The following is a 22232-nucleotide window of genomic DNA, read 5'->3' as shown; positions in this document are numbered from 1 at the left end:
TGGTACTGAAGATGTCCAGCCTGATCTCATGGGAATTTGTTAGTATTTCATGAGGTGGCTAATTCCTATTAATTCATACAATGTACAGATATCATATGAATTCACCCAAATAAGCCAACTCATAAAATAGCTATGAATTTGCCAAGCTACATGCCATAACCACGCTATTATTGGTATAGGTGTGAGAGAGACAGCTTGAAAGAGTTAAACTTTATCTGTGGTTCTACATCAGTGATGTTCGCTGGTGTTTTGGGGTGTGCAGTTACTTGCTGAGTGGCTATTAAATGCACAGACGGCAATCACACAATTGGTTTATTTCCTGCAGATGGTAAAGTGTTCAGATCAGAAGAGTCAGACAGAGGACACAGGTCCTTTCAGGTCAAATGTATGAGAGTAAAAAACAACAAAATGTGCTGAGCTTTCAAGCTGAAACAGACCTGCTTTTTTCACCAGATCTGTGAATGTCCATAAGACTGCACAGATGCAATTTATTTGTGAAAGATGTTCGTTTAAGTAAATGGGATAAATAACATCAAAAACAGATTTCAATCAAACCAAAGAACACGGGTCCTGCATCAGGAACTAAGCCTTTTAACAATTTATTTAAAGATGCGTATGGGATAAACTCAGTATCAGTGTAAATAAACAAGATATTCTTTATAATCTTAAATGCCATGATCGAAGACAAAATATAGGTTATACATACACTATATGAACAAACAATATTAACAAAATAATTGCATTCATGAATATTATAACATACTGTATTACTATTTCATGTTTATACTAACAATGTAGAAAATATAATACAAATATGTAATGTTATACATTATTAAATAATGAATATTTATTTTATCATTTGATGTAACTGAACTTATTATGAAATGACCTTTTATTCTATCTAATTTGCACTCATTAACTGCTTTTCTCATGCATAATAACTTAAGTAAACTTAAATAAAGACAAGTTGTGAAAATTATGTAAATGGCATATTATGTATATAACGCAAAGCATGCTCAAGAACTTTAAAATTATTATTTTTTACAACCACTGGAACAATATAATACGTTCTGTATGTCTCTGTTCATTGACAAAGCACAACAGAGTGTCTTTAAACAGGTTCCCATTGCACTTTGGCAGCAACCAAAGCACTCTTTGTTTTGAGTTGTTTGTTCTTATAATACAAATGTCCTTTAGGTTAACATGTTTCTTCTAGTCTGAAAGACAAGAAGAAATGTGTGAAAAGTCACATAAAGATTGCAGAACTTAAAATATTGCATCAGTAACACTCTTATAAATATACAGCAAGCAAACTCTAAGCAAATTGGAGATCAGTCATTATCGTTTATCATTATGTTAATACAAAAGTCATTGTTTTGACTCCTAGGGATCACACATACTAATATAAGCAATGTATATATTGAATGCACTTTAAGTTGCTTTAGTGAAATGCACCTGCCAAATGACCAAAACAGTTCAATGTTGCAGGCATGCTTTGTAATTGCCATTAACAGTTGATGAAGCCTTTTTTGACCTTGTACTTTTAAATCATGTTTTTGTACTTTGGATATCTTTTGTTTATGCAGAAATGAAAGACTATCTGTTTATGAAAATGGATGAAAATATGTATGGAAAACATACAGTTAGAAGGTCACAAAATCATTTTTTTAGGGCGATTAGAACCCTGACTCAAGGTAAAAGCAGTTAATTTGTTTGTAAAGGCCGGCTGACTTGTGTCAAGCCAATGGTTTTATAGTAGGCCTATAAAAATATAGTTGTTCAGCATTTAATAATTGTTGTTAATGTTAGTTAATGTCAATAAAGTTTTTCATTATAGTTCATGGTGCATTGTGTTAATGTTTAATGTAACAGTTTAAAAGAACAGTATGTAAGAAATTTATATCAATGGATCATAAAATGGCCCTGATATGTCACTAGACATTAAGAAATCATTTTCATTTCCAATACTTATATCACTGACAACAGTGGTCTGGCCAGGATATTGTCATTTAAAACGTGGAGTTGCAGCCCTCAACTGATGTTTTCACGGCAAACGCGCCACCATATCGCGTCATTCGCATCGCCCCACGGGAGGACGAGTCTGATCGCGTCTTTGCATTGACTTTGTATGTAATCTACTCGCGCAAATCGTTGAACTTGCATCTGGTGTAAACCCACAGTAAGACATACAGCTGTTTGCCCTAGGGCGATAATTCCGGGTTTTATAAGTTGCGGAAGTGCGCCACCTGTTGGATAATAGCGGATTTGTGGATTGACGAGATAACTTGTCAATGGTGGGGAAAGAGTTAATAATATATCAGTAAAAGCTAAAACTAACATGAACTTAGATTAATGCTGTAGAAGTATTGTTTATTGATAGTTCATGTTAGCTAATATATTAACTAATTGTTAACAAATACAACCTTACTGTAAAGTGTTACCTATAGATGCACCGATAGGATTTTTTTGGGCTGATACCGATACTGATTTAAACAGACAACTTCTGGCCGATACCGATGCCGATACCGATTGCTACTTCAAAAAAAGTTGGACTTCTTTCCCCCCACTAAAGTGCAGTCTGTTTCTTTTATTGTTCAAGACATTTGAGACAGCTCAACAAAGGTTTTCTGTCGGTGCTTAAGTATAGTGCACAACAGAACATTAAATATTTTTAATTGAACAACAGACATGCAATTCATTGCCTTTATGTGGTTAATTAATAAACAATCGGTATCGGCCTTTCTTGTGCTATTGCCGATATGCCGATGGTTTAAAATTCATAAAAAATCGGCCGATAAATATCGGCGCCCGATACATCGGTGCATCAATATAGACATAAAGAAATATACAAATATTTATGATCTCACTTGCAAAAAACATAAAGCATCAACTTAAATAATGAAAAAAAACATGATGAGTTCAAAGGCAAAATCCGCTAAATGCCAGATAATAGTATTGACCGAATGGTCTGAGCACACATAATATGTTATGTATGTATGTATGTATGTATGTATGCGCTTAGAGGGTTTTGCATCTGAGCTCTCACGAGAATTCGTACATATTTTACGAGTTGGCTAATTGATATGAATTCATACAAAGTTAATTGTGCAAAACATAAGATTTTCATGAAAAAAAACAACAACAATGAAACCCAACCCCTAACCCCAATGCCACAGGGGTCAAGGCAAATCGTACAAAAATTTACGATCGTATGAATTAATACGAATTAGCCAACTCGTAAAATATGTACGAATTCTCATGAGATTGCATTGACTTTTCAAATATATATTTTGTCTATTTTAACCAACATGATCTCACGAAGTGGGATAGTCACTGAATTTTGTGCTCATTTTTCCGTGGCATTCTCACGGATCTCCGCATTTTTCCGTGGCCCTGCTACGGACTGTCTTTTTCCGTGGCATTCTCACGGATTGGTTACTCAACTGCTTTTTCCTATTTTCAAACCATTTTCGCTTCGATTTAGGGTTAGATTTGGTGTTTGCGTTAGTATGTTACTTTAACTATTGGTTCATACTATTTTTTCTGATTTATTCTTTTATATTTTCTAAACTTTAAACAATTGTCCCCTGGCGTTGGGGTTAGAGTTGGGTTTGGGTAGGGAGGTCATTTCATGTAAATCTAACCCTAAACCAAAGCGAAAATGGTAAGAAAATAGGACAAAACAGTCGAGCAACCAATCCGCGAGAACGCCACGCAAAAAGACAGTCCGCAGCAGGGCCACGGAAAAATGCGGAGACCCGCGAGAATGCCACTGAAAAACGATCACAACACAAAAATTAATTGTAAAGAATCTAAGAGACAATATAAGAAACATTTACCTCCATAATAAGATAATCTAAACTCTGTTTCCATTGGAGCATGAGATGGCAGAATGATATTTCCCTAAGGCACATTGTAAAGTTGAGTTGGTGGTGTGCCCCTGTGTCTCCACTGACTCCGGAGCCAAGCACACAACCTGTGTTAATCAGACACTCCATTGTGTCACATTTCTAAAATCACACTATGCCCAAAAACAGCTCTTTTGCCAAACTCCTGAAGAAAATAGCAGGAAAAGAAATACACAACACGTAACTACTACCTCTTAAGTCAGCCGCACCACAGAGCAAAGTAATGGATGACAAGTAATGGATGATAGGATCTCCCTATGGCGAAATATTTTGGGTCTAACCTTTGGCATTTAAACAACACAGTCTGTTCATGTTTACTCTATATCCCTGTACTAAAAACACACAGAATGAGTTTACCACAGTTTAATTAAACACTGTAAAACATAATGTCTCACTTAGATCCAGCAGAGCATTATTAACTTACACAGAACAGAGGAGAATTATAGGAATTAAAATGTGTCAGGTGTAATTGAATTAAAGAGGTGGAATGCCTGTAACCCGGAGAAGATGAGATTCAGGATTATTCATGCAGTAATGATATTTTGCACATATGTGCACATAAAAATGTGTGTGCACACTGGACACACTGAAGCCGACAGAGTTCATGATTAGCCAAGTTTGTTAATGTTATAAAATGGGACTGACCAAATTAAATACCCAACTAAATGGAAAAGAAGAAGACTTGTCACTCATAATTCATCTGTATTTGTTTGCTGCAGTATTATTTACCATTCATTTGAAAAATTTTGTCCATGCATGTTAAAGTACTGAAATCATATTTCAGAAGCTATACAGTAACCCCAAAAGTGTAAACAACACTGTTGCTCTGTGTGCTTTTAACCAAAGTGGTCATGATTTGTCTGGACATCATGAGCAAGTGAGCCTCTGCTGGTAGAGACTGGTTACTGCACCATTTTGCTACCAGACAGCATCCTAAAAAAGCGGGTAATGTGTAGACCCACTGGACAACCACCATCTGTCCCTAATTTAGCATTGACTTACACTCACCAACACATGCACTTTGATGTGCCTTATTCAGAGACATGTTCCCGGATTTGATTTAATAACAGAAGGATTTGATAATCATCACATCTGGAATCTGTGTTGATCTACAGTACAACTGGACTTTCAAAGGGGATTTACATAATACCAGGCTTATATAACCAAACTATTAATAGAATACGTGGTAACTTTTAAACTCAGAAAAATCAAAAGGTTGACATATAAAGCATTATAATTTAACCAGTTAGGGAAACTTCTGGCGATAGAAGAGACTGAAGTTACGGCATACTAAAGTGTGCTAAAGTGTGAAGGATCAGGTGGTCAGGCTGTGTTCTTGCACACTACGGGGTCTAAAAGGCACAGGCACACACCACGGCTACCACAACAATGTTGCCAATAGTTGCAATGACAGCCACCCACAGCCAGATGGCATCGCTGGAGAACTTGCCCTCTTCTTCCTGTTCGGCTGGTCGGGAGAAGTTTGCATTGAGGTTGGAGGTGGAAGTCTGATGGGATGAGTTGTCATTGCATGGAGAATCCATGAAGGCCCCGCTGACTGCTTGAAAATGCTGTAAGAAGAGAAAAACCCATGAGGTAAGGCACAGATTATCACTGTGAGCAAAGTCAAAATGACTTTGAGCAGTTTGATTGTGAAAACATTTAATAATTTTTGTGTTTATCACAATACGTTTCCAAAAGCTCCCATTTGTGTCTGGTAAATGATGTCAGCGGTCTGGAGAAACAGAGGCAGGGCATTATTTGTCCTTTTGCTTCTCTGATCTCCAAAATGATAAGAGCACTGTAGAAATTCCTTGTTGCACTTACATTTTTAAGTTTAATCAACTTGAATTTACAATTCATTTCAATTGGTAATGCTCACCAGGGTTCCCCCAACTTGGCTAACTTCAAATTCAAGGACCTTTCAAGGACTTTCCAGGTGCAATACCCTCAAATAATTCAAGAACTAAATGTGGGGACACATTTCAAGTGAGAGCAATTACATTGTGTTACCTTTTAAGATACATTGTTACAGTTTCCTTTCGAGGGAACTCACGCTGGGTCACTGCGGTGACACTTTGGGGACGACTCCAGGGGTAAGTGCGTCTGAATGTGTATATCAAAATCAACCAATGGTGAGGCTTAACGGCAAAGACAGGGTGCAGGAAGTATATCGCTATCTGAAATATTGCCAAAGACGGCGTTACAAGGATGCAGGAAGTATGACAAGGGAGACGCAGCGTCTCGTTCCCTTCTCGGGGAACAACAGTTACATACATAACCCGAGACGTTTTCACGTGTCAAACACAACTATGCAAAAAAGCATTTTGGTATGAATCAACATTCACATGCAGAAGATATAAGCATTTTAGCAACAGTTTAGCACGTGTGCTTAAAAAGTCTAGAATTTTTATGATATTATCCTACACTACACAGGGAATGTGGATTTTTTTCCAGAAAAAATAGATTCAAGCACTTTCAATGACCTGTATCTATGTATGTATATTTTCAAAAACTTCCCTGGGCCTTGAATTTTTTCACCCAGATTCACACACTTTCAAGGATTTTAAGGACCTGTGGGAACCCTGGCTCACTTATGAGGGGTCCTCCAAGAAAACAGTAATTTTTTTCATAAAATGAAAGATGTCTGTACGTTCTTTTAGAGCAGGCATGCTTTAGGCAACTATCAGTTAACCAAACTCGACAGAGAAGGGAATACCATCACATGTCTCTTCAAAACACTGCCCTTAAGAGAATGAATCATTTTAATAACTTTCCTGTTAATGCTGAGATGCATGATATTAGAGTATGCAGCCGAAATCTGAAAAATAAAATTAAACTCTAACCAAATTAAAGACTGAACAGAAATTTAGTTGAACTGGACTGATGTAAAACAAACACAAATTTTCAAAAGTGCAGCTTTTTAAACACATCACTCTAAAGCTGTGCAAATGTCACTTATAAAAGTTTTATAATGTCTTTTGCCTCAGTTGACTCCACAGCCCCATCATAAAGAATTAAGTACCAACCATCACTAAACCAAATCCACTGTCAATATCTTCCTTTCCATAAAAAAGATGTTTAATGCAAATAAACACATCAGATATACCAGGTTACCAAAGTTTGCAAAAAATCTATTTCAATGTGAACTCCATTGTTATTAAAATCAGACCGCCAAGCATTTGCAAAAGCATCATACTGTCAAGTCATGGATGGATAAAGTCAAGATAATGTATGCATACATGCAAATAATCACAAGCACACCTTGAAATGGGTTATAGGTTAATTTTACAACAAGGATGACATAAAGGAGAGACATGCCTAAGCAGTAAATATCAGTTAAAACAAATAAAATTAAAGTACCTTTAGTCGGGTTTCAGTTTAAAACAGACTGAAGAGGAAGATGTCTAACACATCACTGAGACAGATTGTATCCAGATCTGCATGTGTGTAAGAGCGAGAGTAATCTGACTGCAGTGGAATTGCTTCAAACAGATTACAGTCATCCTCTACTGATCTGCTGTCTTTATTCATCACACAGTAAATCCCACATTATTCAGCTACTGGCACGTCTATTACAAACAGCCAAAGCTGCTTTTCCTGCTTTATCTAACCACACTTTCTAGATCCACATGCATAACTACAGTGTGTGCATATCTACATGTGTATTTAAGTGTTTGTGTGTCAGACAGTATGTGCTTGTGTATTTGATAGTTAGAGCATACATGTGTATGTGCTATAACATCAAGGTTTGGGCTCACTCTTTCTAGCTCAGTCAAAAAACAAGAATTATGGGTAATAATCAGTAAATGTACACTTTAATTCAGGGGTGGGGAACCCTGGGTCCTGGAGGGCCACTGTCCTGCAGAGTTTAGTTCCAACCCTAATCAAATGCTGCGTCCGAAACCGCATACTGTATAGTAAATACTGAATTAGATGAAGTACCTACTTACTTGGCGTTAAAACAGTAGGTACTGTATAGTATGAATCCTGGTAGTATGAATGAGATTCGGACGTACTACATCCACCATACATCACGTAACATACGTCGTCATCACATTATTGTCATTTCAGCGCGAAAACAGCCGCATGCCTCTTCTTCTTTGGATAACTCCTCTCCCGGGGCATCATGGGATAGTGAAGTGTCCATCGTATGCACACTGCATAATCTAACCGGAAGTAGTAGGTCATCCGGGTACTTTTCGCATACTGTTTTTCGAATACTATGTATTCGGACATACTACTCGCCTCGCCTACTGCTTTTCGCGTACTATATGAAGTAGGCGGTTTCGGACGCAGCAAAAGTCTTCAGGATTACTTGAAAATTAAATTCAGGTGTGTTTAATTATTGTAAAAAAACAGTGTTACTTGCAGGTGGTTGTCAGTCATTTACCATAGATTTAAATTTGAAGAGTTTCGTTGCAAAACGAGATAACTTAAAAAATACAGCTAAGTAGCACCATAAAACTAAATAATAACATGATAACATAATAATAAACATGTGTTGACAAAAATGTTAAAAAATGGATTTATCTCGTTTTGCAACGAAACTCTTCATTTGTTATTTATGGTACGGTAAGTTACCGGCAACCAGCTGCAAGTAACACTGTAATTTCTACTGATTTTTTTTACAGTTGGAGCTAAACTCTGCAGGACAGTGGCCCTCAAGGACCCAGGATTCCCCACCCCTGCTTTAATTGGTCAGGCATAGAGATAACCCGATCTCAGAAATTCTTTTATATTTTAAAAGTGGGCTAATTCGAAATGAATCATACAAAAATGTACGATTATTAAAAAGAAAAAAAAAACAATAATGATACCATAACCCTAAACCCCGCCCCTAAACCCAATGTCATAGGGGCCAAATCAAATTTTCAAAGTTGGCATCATATTAATTACCAAATATGTACAAATTGTCATGAGATTGTGTTGTCTCTGCGCCATAAACTGCGATAGGAGAAAGTATTTTAATAAAAGAAAATTAAAGTTATGTCACAAGGAAATAAAACTGGTTTTAAAGATAAGACTATTAATGGCTGAAAGCATGTTTTGTTTTGTTTTACTTTTATGTAGTAATTTAGTGGAAAAGATTATTGGGCGGATTCCCGGACAGGGAATCGACCTAGAAAATCACAACTTTTCATTTTCTGTCGGTCTTACTACACAATGTAACTACAGAAGAGTCAAGTTTTAAAGGATTAGTCCATTTTCTTAAAAGAAAAATCCAGATAATTTACTCACCACCATGTCATCCAAAATGTTGATGTCTTTCTTTGTTCAGTCAAGAAGAAATTATGCTTTTTGAGCAAAACATTGCAGGATTTTTCTCATTTTAATGGACTTTAATAGAGCCAAACATTTAATACTTAACTCAACACTTAACAGTTTTTTCAACGGAGTTTCAAAGGACTATAAACAATCCCAAACGAGGCATAAGGGTCTTATCTAGCAAAACGATTGTCATTTTTGACAAGAAAAATAAAAAATATGTACTTTTACACCACAACTTTTCGTCTAGGTCCGGTGCAGCGCGACCTAACATAAATGCGTAGTGACGTAGGGAGGTGACGTGTTACATATATAAAACGGACATTTGCGGACCATTTTAAACAATAAACTGACACAAAGACATTAATTAGTATCATTCCACATACAACAACGTAGGGACGGTCCTTTTCTCAACACTTGTAAACACTGGGGCGGAGTTTCGCGTTCGTCCTCTGTGACCTCTTGACGTCATGACGTATTGCGTGGGGTCAGCTGGCGCATCACGACCGGATCTACATGATGAGAAGTTGTGCTTTAAAAGTGTATATTTGTTATTTTTATTGTCAAAAATGACAATCGTTTTGCTAGATAAGACCCTTATGCCTCGTTTGTGATCGTTTATAGTCCTTTGAAACTCCGTTGAAAAAAACTGTTAAGTGTTAGGTTAAGTATTAAATGTTGGGCTCTACTAAAGTCCATTAAATTGAGAAAAATCCTGGAATGTTTTCCTCAAAAAACATAATTTCTTCTCGACTGAACAAAGAAAGACATCAACATTTTGGATGACATGGTGGTGAGTAAATTATCTGGATTTTTCTTTTAAGAAAATGGACTAATCCTTTAAATAGGAAAAATATCAAAACTCATTAGCGTGATGCTAATGCTCTAATCAGATTCAATTAATTATGGTAAGCTATGCTAAAAGTGGTACCACCAGAACCGGAGATCAGGTGAATGAATTCCAAAACTCAGATGTTTAACTCTAGGGGAGCTGGAAAATGAACATATTTTACAAAAAAAGTGGAGTGTTTCTTTAATTTAACATATCTTAAAATATATCAGTGCCATTTTTTTTTGTCACAAGATGCGTATTGTTTTAACAAAGGCGTCTTTGTAAAAAATACTTAGATGTCCTAATTGGCCTAGTCCTGGATTAATCTATACCCTGTCCAGGAAAACTGCCATTATATCTTTATATAAGATATCTACATCTTAAACATAAATCAAAGCAGTCAAAATAATATACACTACAGTGAGCAATTTTGTAAATAACATCTCTTTACTGGGATAAATTGTGTATATCTGAAACATCATTTTTCTTCGTCACCTCTTTTCTGTTTATTTGTTTCATCTCTCTTCTAAGTTAATAAACCAGCTTAGATTTGCTCTAGTGCTAGTTAGATCTTCTGCAAAATGCATTAAATATCATCCATCATCAATGTAATCCAGTTAAATTTCACTATATTACTACAGTAGTTTTCATCAAGACCTCAAGGCAGACTGTACTGTAAGTGGAAAGATCTATCCATCTACCCAACTGCTTTGACAGTCAGATTAAAGAAAGTTTTAGCCTCAGGTAAAACAATATTTCTCATTTCTGCATGGTTATATTTGAATGTAAAGCATACAAAGTTTTAAATAGTATACATTTTAGTATTCATAAACACACAATTTTGCTTAACAAAGTCAAGAAATCTGTAATTATTATATTTATTTGATCAATCATTTAGAGATTATATGTTTTTACTACAAACTCTCTTGAGATCTTTTTGGATTTTACTTTAATTTGTCAGCTCTGTGTGTAAGTCAAAGATTGCCTTTTTTAGACATGTTTTAATGATTACTAGTTTCTATCTATCTATAAGAACTACTCATTCTCTTTGAAAGTTGAATGTTGCTACCTATTCTGGATGAATCAGCTGGATGAGTGAAACAGAACGTGCCCGCCCAATTCCCTCCGCCCTCAGATGCTCTGCCTCATCTGTCACTGAATTATGTTGCAGAGATCTCTGTGACCTGCTGGGATAGATATGGGTGGAGCTGGATGACATTGCTTCTCACTGTCATTTCCTGCCATTGAGCTGCTTATGAATCTCTGAGATGCCTTTCATGTAAACTTTAGGAAAGTCATCTTCACATTAGGTCATATTTACAGTGTAAAGGTGGCACATCTACAATATGGCACTTAGATGAATTTATACACACTGTTAAATGTTGCTTAGAGGTGGTACATGAATTTACACGGCAATTAAAATAGCATGAGTTTCATGTTTTAAATAGGCTTATACCACGGGTCTGTTGAATGCTGTATTCTGATTGGCTGAGAAATGTGTGGGTGTGCATTAATTTCTGATAACCGCACACCTAACTTTTCAAATGTCTTAAAAATAGGCACCAGAGCAATGTTTGTGGTAACCGTGGTATAAGAGGAATGCACACCCGCGGTGTAACGGATTAACGCATTGCACCTTGGGTGTGCATTATTTTCATATAATTCAATGGCCCGTCATCAATTATTCCTTACATATAAACATACAAACAATGAACATATGAATCTAAATGAATTATATAATTTGCTGGTCTGTTTTAATTATATAAGGTAATCAGCCAGACATTATTAAAAATAAACTATTGATAGGAAACACCAATACTAAATATCTGTGAATTAAATATTAATTAAAATATAATAATTTTATGTAGCCTGAACATGAGACATGTATTGTCTGTTTGAATGCATACCAAACATTTCATAGTTCATAGTTTATTGTTTATAAACAGCCAGTCTGTGTCTATGGCACATCCAATCATACAATATATCCAATATGTAGACATACAATTGTCTTTAAATCATTACATAGCAGTTTTTTGCACTATACTCAAACTATGCAAAACACACAATGAATAACTGATAATTTGCATTACTTTACATAACACAAAAACTATCACTGAAAAAAATGATTCATTCATCTTTTAAGGTAAGTGGTTGCAAACAATTTATTTAAGCTACATTTAGACTGAAAAGATTAGTAAAATAAAATAAAATAAAAAACTTATGTTTAAATGTACCTTAAAGGAACAGTATGTAGGATTGTGGCCAAAACTGGTATTGCAATCACAAAACTTGTGGCTAAAACTGGTACTGCAATCACACAACTGGTGGCCAATACACAAAATGACAACATAAACATCAGTTGAGGGCTGCAACTCCACTTTTAAAATGACAATATCCTGGCCGGACCACTGTTGTCAGTGATATAAGTATTTAAAATGAAAATGATTTCTTAATGTCTAGTGACATATCAGGGCCATTTTATAATTAATTGATATAAATTTCTTACATACTGTTCCTTTAAATAAATTGATTGCAACCACTTACCTTAAAAAATTGAGTAGATTGAATGAATAATTTTTTTTCAGTGCATTTTTCACATTTTGCTATTCCTATTTCAAAAATTTTGTGTTTTGGATTAATAATGAGTATAGGTAATTTCATTAAGTTAAACAACTAAGTTATGTCAACATATCAGAAGTCAAAATGTAAAAAAGTAGGTAGAAGTGACATGCATAATTAAGTTGTTATTACAAGTTGTTATCATATATATATATATATATATATATATATATATATATATATATATATATTTTTTTTTTTTTTTTTTCATTTAATAAACTTAAAAAAAAGTTTTACAAATATTTTACTGATTTCTAACCAGAGATTATTAGAATTAAATTGTATTATTACATCAATACTATTTATTAGCAAAACTAGACTTCCAGTACATAAATAAGTTACCTTCCATAAATACAAAAGCAGACTTTAGTCACAAAAAGCAAAAACGTAATTTCATGAGTTCTTAAAAATACTTTAGCCAGCAAAAGTTTATTGTACATATACGTTACATTGAAAACAACATACCAGTGAATTATATAGAGTATGTGGCACCACTGAAATCTTTCCCAAAGATTATTCATCTGACAGCCTGACACGTCACATTTGTATAAACTTATGCTAATTATATTTCAGAAGGCTATAAGCACAAATACGAACACATCATGCACCCCACATTAAAATATTCAGTAGGCTACCTTTATTTGTTGTTCTTGAGCCAATGAGAATGTAAATCATACCTGCGCTGCGATCAGTGATAACTCCATGTTTATCTTCTGCTGTGTGTCTGTGGCATGTGTAAAGATAAACTCTCTTCTGTGCTTCTCATTCAGAGGCGCGCCTCTCTCTATGCGCGCTATTGCCCGGCTGCGCGCACTTTAGTGAATACAGCTGCGGACATGCACGAGCGCGAGCACATCATCCTTGCAGAATTATTTATGCGATTTTTTCTTTGACAGTCAAATCATTTGACACTGCCCCAGCCCCACAGAACTATTGGGCTGTGAACAATATTGCTTTTATATTTTTGATGAATTATTGATTCACATCTAGTAACATTAACAAAATTGGAGAGATGAAAAAACTATCATCTTCCTTAGCAATGCTGTTGTATGCTTTTTAAAAGCTTTCTTAACTTCTTTGTTATTTTAGGCTATGTAATGGCTTGTTTCTATACAGTGAATTCATGTCCTGCTTTGGGGGCATATATCTTTATTTCTGGACAGTAATAGTTTAATAGGAATAGGTTTATATGTATATATGTGATAACAATTTGTAATAACAATTTAATTGCAAGTCAATTCTACCTACTTTTTTAAATTTTAACTTCTCATAACTTTACATAACTTAGAAATTGTTTAACCTAATTTGTAACATAAATGTGTTAATATGATATAATCTTTACAGTGTTCAGTGTATATGTATATTATAAAAGATATTATAAATTAAATTACATATACTCATTATTAATATATTTTCTCTCAATCAAAACACTAAACTTATGAAATAGGAATAAAAATGTGGAAAATGAGGAAAATATATTTATTGGATTACTGTGGTGAAGTAAAACTATCAATATAAATATATATAATATATTAAATAATTATTATATAATATATATCATTCATTCATGTAATTTAATAAACTTAAAAAAAAAATGTTTACAAAATATTTGACTGATTATTAACCAGAGATTATTAGTATTAAATTGTATTATTACATCAGGTTTCTTAGCAAAACTTAAAAAATATATTTTTAAATAGTTAGTGCTGCATGTTAAATTTGAAAGCTTTTATAATATGACATTATGCTCTTTAAGGCATATTCACAAAGCGAATAATGCAATACAAATGTCACTCAGAAACACTATTTACAATTTATATCCATGATGTGAAACAATGGCTTTGAACGAAGTGAAACACGATGACTTTATGAATCATCAAACTATTTGTTATTCTTAAATGTTACAAAGCTATTATTATTTTTCTTTAAAAGAAATGTCACGTTCCCTTTAAATTCTGCACAAATTGTGAGTCTCCTGGGTATAACAGCATCTGGAAAATGACTGCAGAGCATCACTAATTGTCTAGGGTTACTGTATATCTGCCAAACAATTTGGCACATACATCACAGTTTTACTTTTGACCAGATGTGTAATAGGTATATTACAAAAAAAATATGCACGTTTACTTCTATATATAGAGCAGTAATGTGTTATAAAGTAAACCTTCAAGGAATTCTTAGTCATTCTGAGCCAATCTGTTATTCACAGACGTCTTATTGCTAGAAGCTTGAATCACTTTAACTGTTTCATATTATTAACCTTCAGGCTAAAACAATTTTTGAGCATTTGCTCTATTACAGTAAGTTATAGCAAAAGATGAGGAACAGCTTCAGGATGATGGAAGCAGACATCTGTGGACTACTGTACAAACAGCATCGTAAAATCAGTGTTGAAGAATAAGTGTTAAAATGCAGTGAAGAGAGAAATAATATCCATTATAACGCCTCCAACACTATAAAAACAAGAGTTACTTTAGGTGTTTACACCCCTTTATTAGTTACCTTACATTTATGCATTTGATAATAACCTACTGTGCTATAGTCAAGTTTAATGTCCCGTTTTGTGGTTCTGTGTTTATAATACTGTACAGTGGACAGTACAGATACAGCCACAGGCACTGGTGTGAGCCCTGATCACGCATGATGAGAGTCAATGCTGTGCAGTGGTGTGTGTGTGCCCAGTCTACCTTTGACTCAGATGTTCATCATGTGACGTGACATTAGCAGACCTGCTCTGTGTGGGATTGATGGGCTCATCACGTTGCAGGGTTTGTTAATGCTTCATGCAGTATACAGCACTGTGCCAGCTGCTAGTTATCTGTGTGATATAACAGCATGAGACCTTGAGATGAGATGAGCTGGGAAAGCGAGGATTCGTGCAAACGTCTGTATATTTGCATGTAGTTCTGCCTATATGTTTGTGCATTGTTTAAAATTATAACAGTGTTGGAGACATTGCAAAGAATTTGTCTATATTGTTTCATATGTGTGAGGTAAACAAGCCCACAATATTCAAATTTCAATATTTTAGGAAACTACAGAAGTTATTAAAGTAATGCAGTATGAATACTTAAAGCTATTGTAGTATCTTGAAGGATTTATTTCATTCGAGCCATTTATAGGGACATCAAACAGATAATAAGATAAAAAGAATGCAGGAAGTAAACAAGTAACCAAATTAAACATGGACTTATTGCATAAAAGTAAAGACTTGCTTTCTGAAATGAGGGTATAAGACACTTAGTGCAGGAACAGATGGGACTTCTCAAGATCACAAAGCACCCCCCTCCACAGACACACGCACACACACACGCACGCACACGCACGCACGCACACTCATTTTATGAAACATGACAGAAAGGAACAGAATGTGTCTTAAGCTGAGATGGAAATAAATTGCTTTGGGGTGTTTACCAGCACTTCTGTCAAGAGGACAGAAAGAATGATGGGTGCATAGTGTTTAGTGTGAGTGGCATTGTGAGATTACAGTAAGAAATGGATTTAATAGTCATATTCTGCAGCACTTCACAGCATTTTAATCTGACATCTGTAAAAGGACAGCACATTTGGTTTTTACAAATTTAAAGACGTTTTGGTACCTCAGAACACGCAAGTCAAAAAGCTGAACAATAGACCCCTTCACAGTTCACGCCACAAGCGGTTCCCACTGCGCATGTCGGGGTCAAAAAAGTCATTACAGCAGATTGAGTTGCGTATTATTCGGTATCGTCAAAAACGCCTACTTGCGTTGTGGGCTTTGAAAATCGCACCAGGTCTTCCGTTAAGTTTTTCGGGATTCCTGCAGAATCTCAAAAACAAAAAATACAACATATGAGGCTGCAAGCAATTAACGTGCAGACTGGGACAATGCAAAGATCAAAGAGGCTTGTGTTTGTAGGGCTCACTTCATTTCAGGTAGGCTAAGTCATCATTTTACAGCCCTGTTAGATTAAACTAGAAAGCCTAAGTGGTAACAGTTTGACCCCATGCTGCGCGCGCACCCGATAGTCATTCAATGTACCTTGAAGGGTTTATTGCAACAAGTTTGTATAATTCCTACAACACCTATTCCCTTTAATTTCTCTTTCAGTAAACTGTCTTTGGCAAAAGATTGAGAACTTACTGTAAGTTTCTTTTTTTACAGAGATCCCCTCGCTCAGATTATCTTCCACTCTGCACCGCAGGCCGTTTCTCAATCCAAAGCCTGCAGCCTCTGGAGGTCGCATATCTAGGCTGCAACGTCATTAAGACTGTCGTATGAAAGCAATTTAACTATTATAAAGTTGACAAATATTCTATAGTTAATTGTGAATTGCAGTAATATGCTTATGACTTTCAAATGTAATGCTTAGTTAACTTAAATAAACCATGATTGATGACGTATGCAGCCTGCATGCGACCTCCGCAGGCTGCATACGTCATCAATCATGGTTTATTTAAGTTAACTAAGCATTACATAAGAAAAGGTCATAATCTTGGTTTACATTGTACCCCTGATTGAGAAACAATGATTTAGAAAACTTTAATCGATATTTTTCCGTTTCTGTAATTCCATTTTTGTCAACTAGTCGGCGCTGGATTAGAAGAAGTAGGCCTATGATGCAACAAAAACTTTGAATGGATGTAAGAGTCTTTCGTTTGTTGTGATGTCATTCTTTTCTTCTTTGTTTCTCTATTCATTAAAGATTGCTTGAGTACAATATAATGCACGCATTTCCTGCGCAAATCCAACACACTGTACTAACTGTTTTGCATCTTTTACGCTTTTTGCAAATATCCATGCAGTTTATAACATAAGCAACAGAGGGCGCAATAGCACTGATGAAATGTAATTCATTTTCAAGAAGAGAATCCACAGTAATACATCTCTCTCAGTTTAAACTTTTGAGGATTATTGAAAACCATTTAGATTACACATAATCTATAACAGAGGCCTACAAAGTGTTTTAGTTAGTTATTGTTAAAGATGATTTTACAGTAAGGATGATACTTTACTCTTGAATGTCTGGGAAGGCACAACACGTCTACAGTAATTTTATCAAACCCTACAATCCATAATGGTTTAATGATGTGCGATTTTAAGCTCGTTGTGTTATCATTGATTGTTATGGTCTGTCGAGTTATAGATAAGATGTAGAGAGCTTTCATTTATTGTTATAAATTAATACTGCGTCAAAGGAAATCAATTAGTCAATTAATACATTACTAGTCACTGTGAGCAAAACATAAAAAATACCACATACACACAGCTTTATGATTAATATTCATATTATAGAGTATTATCTGCAGATTTTTAATCAAATAAGTTTAGGAAACTTTTCTACAACCACCACAAAATTAATGCAGATCTATATTGCCTATGTAATCTTCTTTGGTTTCATTTAGTGTCTTAGTACTCGAGACTGGTGGCCTTGGCCTTGTCTAAGTCTCGACTGTGTTTGGTCTCAGTCTTATCTTGGTCTTGGTCTTGGCCCCTCAAAGTCTTGGTCTCGACACCCTCTGGTCTTGGTCTCGGTTTAGGTGGTCTCGACTACAACACTGGTTTTATGTTCTGTGAATCTCTCTGAGGGACACACAAGAAGAAGCTATTTACTATGTGGGGATTTCCATGCACCCTGACATTTTTCTCTACTTTGTGACACTCTTTATATCTTTTATAATGTGGCATCAAAGAGCTCATTCATTATAGACAGTATAATGGACAACACACTGAGCTTGTGTATTAGAAAACTTATCTAAAAAAATTTCTCCAACAACCACAGTGTTGGTTTATCATACAAATTCTGAATGTTCAGTTCTGTAGCAATTATAAGCATGTCTCACAGTGAATGTGCAGTGTTTAGGGCAGGGCTAGTCAACTGGTGGTCTGCTGGCCAAATGCGGCCCTCCAATTATCTTTATTCAGCCCGCCGGTCATTTTTGTCTAATTTAAAATCAGAGTGGTTACTTTTACTTTTCCACTGTACATGACAAATGAAAACGAAAAACTGGAAAGAGAGTCAGAAATGGGCTGCATGGGATGCCAACCATCTGCAGGTGCATAATTATTGGATCCAATTTGAGCTTTGGATGCATAAAAAATAGGGCTGGGAAAAGATTAATCGTGATTAATCGCATACAAAATAAAAGTGATTTTTGGCGTAATATATGAGTGTGTGCTGTGTGTAATTATTATGTACATATACACACACATTCATGTATGTATTTAAGAAATATTTACATGTGTATATATATTTATTTATATTTTTATATATTCTATATTATATATAAATAAAAAAATTATATATAAATAAAAAAATCTAACATGAGTTGATTATTAACACTTGCACTTTTTTGTGCAATGTTCATAGTTGAACTATAAGAATTTGGTTTTGCAATGTTTAACTGCAATTGTTTTTAAAATATTAAAAAAGAAAATATGAGTTTTCAGTAATTAAAAGGAAAAAAAACTTGTTACAAGAAGTGTGCATCTTTTTTGAAAATGCATGTTTTTTATTAATGCCCTAATAATATATAATAATTTAATAATAATAATAGATTATATATAAAAATATATATAGATCTAAAAGATAAAAATAGGGTTAAAAGTTTGGTCCCCATCATCATATTTACAATGTTAAAATCTGGCCTTCGAAGAAGAGTAGTTGAAGATCTCTGGTTTAGGGTAACATTTCCCTACTGAATGATTTAATGAATGACTTTAACTTTCGGAAATGTTTACGCAGACGCCCTTCATCCGGCACTGCCATATCTCTCTTGAACACCACTTAGTCCTTATCAGGACCTTCATATTAAATATTGATCATAAATAGTGTCATAGCATGTAAGTGCTTTCTTAAGAACCTGCAAGGCCAAAACCTCTTAAATATATTTTTTGTTTAATAAATTTGAAAGCCATGTGAAATTAAAAGAGTCAAGTAATGAGTTGAATACCATTTGGTGATCTCCACCTTGCAAAGTTAACAAACGCTTGATAAAAAGTGAGAAATGATTAATTCATATGGACTGTTTACTATTATTAAAATAGTAAATCTAGTGTAAAGAGAAGTGTGTGGGACATTGTTGTGCAGGTTTGCTTTAGGCAACAGTGTTTTCGCGCTGGTTTTACCATTGCAATGCGAATCTTGCGTTGCACCCTGTGAATATTTCATCAGCCTCTCTTCTAAAAATAAAAGAGCCTGTATAAAACACAGATATTTTGATGGAATTCGGCAGGACTCCGCCTCCTCCCCATGTTTTCTCATTCTGGCATATGTTACGCCTCTGTCCCCTCTGTGTCAGCTTTATCTGTCTCTGCATACCTACTATTTCTCTTTCTCTCTCTCTCTCTGTCTCTTACTACATCCTTAGTTTCCTGACTCACATGTCTTCAGCAGGCTGCTTTTGATGCGGTAAAAGTCTCCCTGGAGGCAGTTGCTAAGCAACTGGCTACTGTTGGATTATGGGTTAAATCAGAAGCAAGAACCATGGGAGATGGTCTGTTATGTGTGTGTGTGTGAGGCTGACTCAGGCCAACTGAATATGGTGGAGACCCCATTCCCCGAAAACTCTGTAATGGATGTTAATGGAAGGATATTATCACCTAAAATATCTGCATCCCTGGCAAAAGCTTTACTCCCTGTTGGCAATATTTGTCCATATGAAGGGTGTTATGAAAAGGACAGTTTACTCACCTGTGCTGAGTCATTTTAAGTACATATGGGGACTTTGAGAAGTTGAAAGAAAGTGCACAATTATTTATGTTAATTGACAGCAATGCATTTGACAGCACAGAGAATTAAATCTACATCTACACTGATAAAAAAATATTAATTCAATTTACTCAATTCTTTGCAATCAATTTATTTAAGCTATTAAACAAAAAAAGATAGAAAAATAAAACCAAATTATTTTTGTTTTTTGTTTTAATGTAGTGTAAATAAATTGATTGCAACCACTTACCTTAAAAAAATGAGTAAATTGAATTAATCATTTTCTTCAGTGAGATTACGCTCTTGAATAAAAGATCTTAGTAATTTTGTATATTTCAAAGATCTTAACAATTCGCCATAATACCAAAGTCTGCCAATAAATAGATTTCAGTATAAACTCAAATGTCTTGTTGAATTGAATTATAATGGATGAATTATTATTTTACACTGTCAAAAACGGTCAAAACTGGTTCCTCTGTCACTGGGACAGCACCCTTTCAAAAAATGCACATTTGCCATAGTAAAGAGTCCATATTATTACCTTAGATGCACATTTTGATCCAAAAAGTGCATATTAGTATAGCTCAAAAGTCCCAAATGTGTGCATTATGTATACCTACTGTAAATGGTTTTATATTAGGACCTTTAGAATGGGTACTGCCCCAGTGACAGCTTGGAACCATTTTTTGACCATTTGTTCTGACAATCTATAACTTTCTACTCTTACATTAGGTCAATAACTTTTTAAATGTCATTTATGCTTAAATGAAGCATAACTTTGATGTCAACTCCCAAGCTATGAAGCAGAAACTTTTGAGCAATGTGATATTGGTTTCAATATAGATGGTTTCAGCAGTAACCACATAAACAAACGGCTTTCGTGGTCTTCACGTAACTTCTGGTAAACTCCGCGAAGAATAAATAACAACAAAGTCCTTTAAAGTAGTTTATTTATATAACAAGCAAAATAAACAACATGTAGATTACATAGGAACCCAAAACACTTGTTATTCTCGACAAGGTATTTGTTTAAGAGTTCAGTTTCAGCAACTAATCAGACCATTAAACAAACAGAAACCGGAAGTAAAATTCGGACCAGACGGTCTATAGGGCTCTATCATACACCCGGCGCAATGCAGCGCAATGCGTGACGCAAGTATCTTTTGCTAGTTTCAACCCGCCGCAATTATAATTTTCACGTTTAGCGCCACTTAGTTTAAATAGCAAATGCATTTGCACCAAGTTTTGCGCCCATGGGCGTTCTGGTCTGAAAACGAGGTATGTTCAGCCGCATTGTTGGCACGTTGCTATTTTGAGGCAACTAAAATAGACTACGCCATTGACCAACAAAAACCTAGTCTAAAGTCAATTGCGCAATATGTTTTTTGTTATTTAAAGAGTGCATTAGTAATATGCGCCTATAAACGGGACGACAACGCGGGTTTGCTTATCACATACATGAATGTGCAGCAGCACAAAAATGCTTCTTAATATAATAGATTAAAGGATTGGAATGTAAAAGATTAAAGGATTGAAATGTAAAAGATTATTATTGAGTCTTTTGGATAAATGAGGACCGATTATGAGCTGCTTCACCTGTAACCTGGTAAGTAAATAAATGCTTTACTTTATACAAATGCATCTATTTTTAAACGTTTTTTAAAATGTTTTTAAATGCTACCCTACGGATTTATTGTATATGATAACTTTGTACCTGTGGATATGGTGAGGTGAGAAACATTTTAAGTAATGCTTTTTTTAAAAAAAAACATGGCACTGTCCAAGTGCTGAAACGCTTCGGCTTTCCGAAATTCTTTATCTCTTGTTTATATTTTTAGAGCACAAACCCTTTCTTGCATATTTGCTAATTATTTTATGAGTTTACAATGAATATGTAGGATATCAATACATTTA

The 22232-nt window shown here is 34.9% G+C and overlaps 1 protein-coding gene across 3 annotated transcripts; it reads right to left on the bottom strand.

Annotated features, from left to right (window-relative positions):
• LOC129419138 (uncharacterized protein C14orf132) lies at nt 1–13471 on the bottom strand. 3 transcript variants are annotated; one of them, XM_073853438.1, is made up of 4 exons: nt 13305–13471; nt 5331–5479; nt 3840–3976; nt 1–1217 (listed from the first exon to the last, which is right to left on the bottom strand). In XM_073853438.1, the coding sequence occupies exons 1-3, from the start codon at nt 13329–13331 to the stop codon at nt 3904–3906; spliced, it is 249 nt and encodes an 82-aa protein (XP_073709539.1). In that variant the 5' UTR covers nt 13332–13471; the 3' UTR covers nt 1–1217; nt 3840–3903. The 3 variants fall into 3 exon arrangements, with proteins under 3 accessions (XP_073709539.1, XP_073709541.1, XP_073709540.1); XM_073853440.1 differs by having other exon boundaries at nt 11–1217; nt 4100–5479; nt 13305–13458; XM_073853439.1 differs by having other exon boundaries at nt 14–1217; nt 3840–5479; nt 13305–13458.
• Between the last annotated feature and the right edge of the window lie 8761 nt (nt 13472–22232).

The sequence above is a fragment of the Misgurnus anguillicaudatus genome, chromosome 15 (genome assembly GCF_027580225.2).
Source record: "Misgurnus anguillicaudatus chromosome 15, ASM2758022v2, whole genome shotgun sequence".
NCBI lineage: Eukaryota > Metazoa > Chordata > Actinopteri > Cypriniformes > Cobitidae > Misgurnus > Misgurnus anguillicaudatus.
The sequence above is the reverse complement of the archived record's forward strand: the minus strand, read 5'-3'. Positions and strand labels throughout refer to the sequence as shown.